At 39.6% G+C, this 6220-nt stretch overlaps 1 protein-coding gene across 16 annotated transcripts in view; it reads left to right on the forward strand.

Annotated features, from left to right (window-relative positions):
- The window catches only part of LOC113676576 (chordin-like protein 1), a 54086-nt gene extending 53468 nt beyond the window's left edge, over positions 1 to 618 (forward strand). For all 16 annotated transcript variants that reach the window (XM_027193244.2, XM_089210438.1, XM_089210444.1 and 13 more), the window contains one exon: positions 162 to 618. In XM_027193244.2, the coding sequence (XP_027049045.2) occupies positions 162 to 364 (203 nt within the window). In that variant the 3' untranslated portion in view covers positions 365 to 618. The remainder of the gene's footprint in view (positions 1 to 161) is intronic.
- The last annotated feature ends 5602 nt before the right edge of the window (positions 619 to 6220 follow it).

Here is a 6220-nt window from a genome sequence, read left to right on the forward strand (position 1 = left end):
TTGTTAGCTCAGTTGATAGAGCACTGCACTGGTATCGCAAAGGTCATGGGTTCAAATCCCGTACGGGCCTGAATTTTTTTTTCAGGCCTTCTTTTCACCACTATTTGAGTATTGTTCATTACTGCGAAGATCGCTTTCATATTCAAAAATGCTCTTCTTAGGTAAGAAAGGGATCAGGATCATGAATCGACTTCAGCGTCCATGTGGTAGCCAGGGATGCATCCATACACTGCAAAAGATAATGGAGCGACTCCGTGAACGAACTAAATGCTCCCCGATGGTCATGGCTACACCACCTCAAACGAAACACACTACCATAGCTCCACCACCTCACAAAATTCTCAAGCAGGAGACAGACCCCTAAAACTTCCTAAGAATTTTTACGAGACGAAAAACAGTTAGTATGTTTGAAGGAACGCCAGGAATGTTTCCGGCCCAAATGGTTCTTGTCTTTTAGCTACGCCATCAGTAGAATTCTTTGATGTAGATGTCACGCACTTCGTCGGCGAAGTCGAGCGTGAGGAGATGAACGGGTCATAGTCATTGCCAGGGGATTTATAGTTTGGAGACTCTACCTTAGACTTGAATTGAAAGTAGTGAATAAAATTTTGAATTGGGCTTGTTGAATGATTAGATAGTATCTGTCAGTGTCACCAACTACGGAATCATTTCGATGTGCTACCACTGAGTTAAAAATCATAAGGAAAGCTCATGCATCTGTAGAAGAAGTAGAGGAAAGCGAAAACACGGACCTTAACAGTTCTGTACACAAAAACCTTGCTCTTGAATAATATAGGTTGAACATGGTTTTAAAAACTGCTTCTGACACACGTATTCAAGCGAAGTTTAATCATAGTAGATCAGGATGGCCTATCTATCGTATTTTAGAACGGCACAAAAGATAAATTATAACTCTTCCATCCATTGTCGACCACGAAGCCGTCAATTTCGCGACAACAACAGAAGACAAAAACAAGAAGTACCAAACATTACGAAATTTCAATTTCCGTGGCTTTGAGTCTGCTTCAGAATCAGGATCAGAACCTATTTAGGAGCCTTGGCTTTGTACATCCCTTTCGGTAGTAGCGTTGGTTAAGATCGCTTTGTAGGAATATAAAGCAGTTTTCAATTGAGTACCCAAAAAAGCAAAACCATAGTAATAAAGGGGGTAAGTTTGTAAAGAAACTGTGGTGCTGCGTCGGTGGGAGAGTATTACAGGGCATTTTAGTGTTATTAACTGAGTTGAGAACGTAAATTTGCCACCGTAAAGAGTTTGGAGGCTGACGTTTCGAGCGTTAGCCCTTCGTCAATCGCTCTGACGAAGGGCAAACGCTCGAAACGTCAGCCTTTAAACTCTTTACAGTGGCCAATTTACATTTTCAACTCAGTTAATAACACTAAAAAACCATAATAATCCCACCGACCGGTCAGGAAAAAAGTTTAACATTGTCATTAGCCAATTATAACTTAAAGCAGAAATAAGCAAACTACTTAAAGCGCGGAAAATCGCGAATGAGCATTAAGTCGCGATTGTTTTCAGTTTTGCATCTGATTAGTCGAGAAGATGGTGCGAGTTTTCTGAACCAGTCACAGAGCAGAGTAAAGTATAACCAAAGCAATCACGGATTATTTTTGACACCGTGGTGAAAATTGCTCTGAACGATGTAATTTGCTGTTTACTAAATTTACAAAACAATTATCGAAAAACTGGGCCAGGTTGTTAAAATATTAATTGAGGGATAACAGTGAAGCTAAACTCTGCGGCATACTGAGGTATGAGAAGCCTTTCATAGAATTCGCCTGCGCTCTGCGCTTTTGTTTCCATATTTATCATCGCATTTACTATTTTGTCCCCTCTGACAAACGGTCTCAACAGAACGTCTACCAGTTTTAAAATTTCTAATTTCAAGTCTCTGTCTCTGATACTAATACAACCCTGCTGAGCTGTCTGGAAATTGTTCATAGAGGGCAACTTTGTCCGTGGCCCACGGACAAATTTGATAAACAGTGTGTATCAATTGAACAGAATTAAAATAATGCTGCGAACCGAAGTAATTAACTATTATAATTATTGACCCTCATAAAATCCTATTGTTCTCTCTCTGCATTACATCGACGATTTCAGTCGCCCCTTCATATTGATGTTTTGGTACACCAACAATGCAACTGGCAAGCATTGTCCAGTAATAATACAAATTGCATAATCCTTTTTCATTCCCCAATTCAGCCATTGTTAACTACTTGCAAAGATGATATAATCATTGACTCTCATGAATTCCTACTATTTTCTCTCTCCAACAATGCAATTAGCACGTATTGTCTAGTAGTTATACAAATTACATAACCCTTTTCATTTCCCGGAATTTAGTCATTGTTAAATCCTTGTAAAGATTATGTAACTTTCCACATCTTTCAGGTGTGTGATTGAATTTCATGCAAACGTAATTTGCATTGTATATTAACGCAATGCACTTGGTTATTTGAGTTGTTTGTTGGAAGGCAAAGAGTTGCTACTGTTTTGAAGCTTGATGGAGGATTCTTCGGAAGACGAATCTGCCATTTTCATAACGCAGAGCCAGAAGTCGGAAAATGCCGCTGCCGTTGCCCTTCGACGAAGTTGCGCCACACGATTGTACGAAGGTGGTGTGCCAGAACAAGTTATTGTAGAAACCACTGGTCACCGATCATGTGATGGGGTTAGGGAGTATAAGTGTACCTCATCAACACTTAAAAGGAAAGCAAGTGAAATCTTGCAGGGAGCGACTCCTAAGAGGGCAGAAATAGACGTCAAGGAAAAAAATGAAAAACTGTTTAACAATGATGTTGAGCAAAAATATGATGGACAAAGGGAAGAAACAGGGTTACAGGGGTTAAGCGAAAAGGTCTTAGACGAAAACCAGAGCGAAGATTATAATCAGTCAGTTGTAATTAGTACTCACAGTACGAAAATTGTTATTTCTTACAAGTGAGAATGGCTGTCATTGTCAGATGTGCCCTAAATAAACTGTAAAATGTTTTCGTCTGTACGTCTCCTGGAATGGTACTTCTCATGGTGTATTCATTTACTTTTTAACTTCAGATCTTCATCATAAATTATGCGCGGACATTCGCGAATTTTCAAAAATTACTGAGTGGAAAAGTAACGAAGTAACTACCACAGTCATGCAGCAATATTAAAAATATTGCTGGAAGCAGGCTGCATTATTAAAAATATTGCAGTGCAGCCAGCCCACTGCAATATTGAACGTTTTAGCGCGTTTAGGATTACCCCTGATAATTTCCCTGCTACCAAAAAGGACCGCCACCGTTTTCCTCAGACAGTTGGACTTGACTGAATATGAATACTTTCTCAGGCTGAAATCGCCGATATAATGCTGAGAGAGAACAATAGGATTTTAAGAGGGTCAGTAATTATTAGGCAATTATTGGGTTAGGCTGAGCAAGATCAGTCATGAATTATCAAAGCCAAGGCCTGTGTTACCTTCGGTTTCGGCAGATAACTCAGACACGAGGTTTGGTATTTCACGACATCCTGCGAAACCGAATTCAATAATTGTCTTAATATACATTTTTCAAACAATCTGCAAGTAAAGACACTTCTCTCTGAGTTTGCAAAAGAGAAAACCACACGGACGAGGGGCTCGGAAACTAGACAGACTTGAACTCGAAATGATATGTGCAACATCCGTTGCAGTTATTGGGTCATTACGTCAACTTATGTCATACGCTATTGGATATTGATTGCATGCACTGATGGGCCATTCGCATTTTTCACTTTAAGTCTAACGTATATGGGTTGTTGACCAAGCTTGTGCAGTCAAGATAGCTTGATCTTGGTTGAGTTCTTCTTTTGCGCTTTTATAAACCTAGATAGAGTTGGGGTCCATAACGCAATGAAAGAACAAGGCTAATATCCAGCCATCTTGACCGAACAGACTTGGTCAATGAAAGATGTATTGTATAACAAAGAGATTTCGCTTCAATAAGAATCAAGAATGACTTGATAATTTCTAGATTCGAAAGAGGCCAACTGTGTTTGTAGCACAATGAACCCACGATGGTCGTTTGTTTTTCTTTGTTTTGACTGTTTTCTGCCGCTTTCTGCGACTTCATCACCGACATTATACAAAATTTACGAAATTTGTAAGTCCGCTGCACGCAATGTTTTTCATGCGCGGGGTCAAAGTTGGTAATCCCGAGCAGGCAAGATGGGCCCATCTTGCCCTGTCGGGAACACAGGATTCGCTTCATATTGCCCACAGTCGCTGCCAGCTGTGCAATAAATAATGATATTAATCCTTTGCCTCACAGTTATTTGACTAGATTGCTATTTTCGCTCAGCAACCTTTCTAATTGAAGCGCATCTGAGCCGTCTGATATGGATAACAATCCAATACAATTTTATTCCTTGATTAAACAATAATCAAAAATAAAAATGGACAATGTATGTATATTTACACACTGTTTCCACTCGTTGCGCTTTTAAGTTTATTCATCAATCTCGGGCATCGTGGCCAACGAAAGAATTGGCCCGTGTAAAGCGTAAGGAGCACACTCTCTGTCTATGTCGTTGTTGGCTTTGTGGGCGCCCAGTTAAGTTACTAAAATAGGCGGACCGAACAAAAAACCAGTTATTCCTTAGTTCTCTGGTGTCCCATTCTTCTCACGGCTAAACGAATCAATCCATCAGCAAAACACAGGCTTGCTCCCATAGGGGCCAAGGCGACCACTCGAAAGATTCGGGCTCAAAATATTTCTTGGTCGTTTCTGCCTTGTCGTTTATTCATAGTTTTCGGGTAGAACACGATAACCTGGTCGACTCGACGCAGTTGTAATTAACTCTCTTTTTTTTAAGCACAAATTGTGTCTGCATGCTATATTACCAAATAATTGGTTCATGCCTGACTGTGCATATACTGAGTGATGGATGCACTTGGGCAGTTTGGAGAGCACTTGAGAAGCTAGAGTTGGTCTCGGCTGCGCCTCAAGCAACTCTTAACAGCTTACGCTTCTTTAGTGTCCTCTTAGCTTCCTACTTCCTACATCCCAAACTCGATATACGCTCGCTAAGCATGGGCATTTTATTTAATTCGCTTTGAAACGTAGTTTAACGTTAGATAAAAGAAAGGAACTACACAAAAAAAACCCACTTCGGTGGGATAATTCTAAAATTATCACCACTAATCGGCGTTACCACCAGCGCCTTTGTTTGGAGGCTTGGCATATTAACTCCGCCCACGCTCCTTTAAATCGTGACGATGGCGGTTTGCTTCCTGACGCCTATTTACACCTCGTCAGAAAAAAAGGCCGCTAATTAGTGATCATAGAAAAGGACCTCTTGTTGCAGCGTTTAGATTACCCCTGATGAAGGCACTAGACAGGAGTGTCGAAACGTTGGGTCTATGAATTGTAACTTCTTCGGTTATATTCATTAAATCTGCAAACCTGAGTAGATCAAATCTAATATACGAAAATACGAAAGCTGCAACGTCGAGAAATAAACGAAGCAAAAGGTACTCCATTTTCTCCACTAATAGCCCGTGAAGATGGTATGAATGGAGGGGTCTTCATGCTGGATTAGAATTTCATTACTTTTTCTGTAATCGGTTAAAATCCTCGATCTTTGTCGGTAGTCAGTAAATCTCAGTTAATGATCAAAAATGAAAATTAATTATTCGTAGGCTCGAGTACCGGAAAAAATAACGGGTGGCCAAAAAAATAACAGCCATGCTTGTTTTCCTCAAATTAATCGAGTGTATTTTCACTCGAGCAGTATACTTAAAGTATACTTGTACCTTACATCAACAACAAAGAAAACGATTTTCACTTGAGCAGTATACTTAAAGTGTACTTCAAAAATGGTACTGCAGATGTACTTAAGTAAGTGCAGTACTATTGAAGTATTATTGAAGTATGATTGCAGTATAACCACTATTGATGCAGTATACTTGTAGTATACTTAAAGTATACTTCAAGGCTATCTTTTTTGGTAAGGGATTGCTGTCAAAGCTAAACATTATAATCATTTACATTGGAGGTATTTTTTTCTCACAAATAAACTGTGAGCCTGTGTTGGACTTCACTTGATCTGTCAAATTGTTAATTATAGTTGTCACTGAGTGTTGGTTATTTCAGGGTCAGAGACTGATGTGCTGGCTGTATAATGATTAAAAGGAAATTTGGCTCATGGAGAATGTGTGGAGAAAAGTTCATTTAATTC

Source organism: Pocillopora damicornis, chromosome 6 (assembly GCF_964200805.1).
Source record: "Pocillopora damicornis chromosome 6, jaPocDami1.2, whole genome shotgun sequence".
Lineage (NCBI taxonomy): Eukaryota > Metazoa > Cnidaria > Anthozoa > Scleractinia > Pocilloporidae > Pocillopora > Pocillopora damicornis.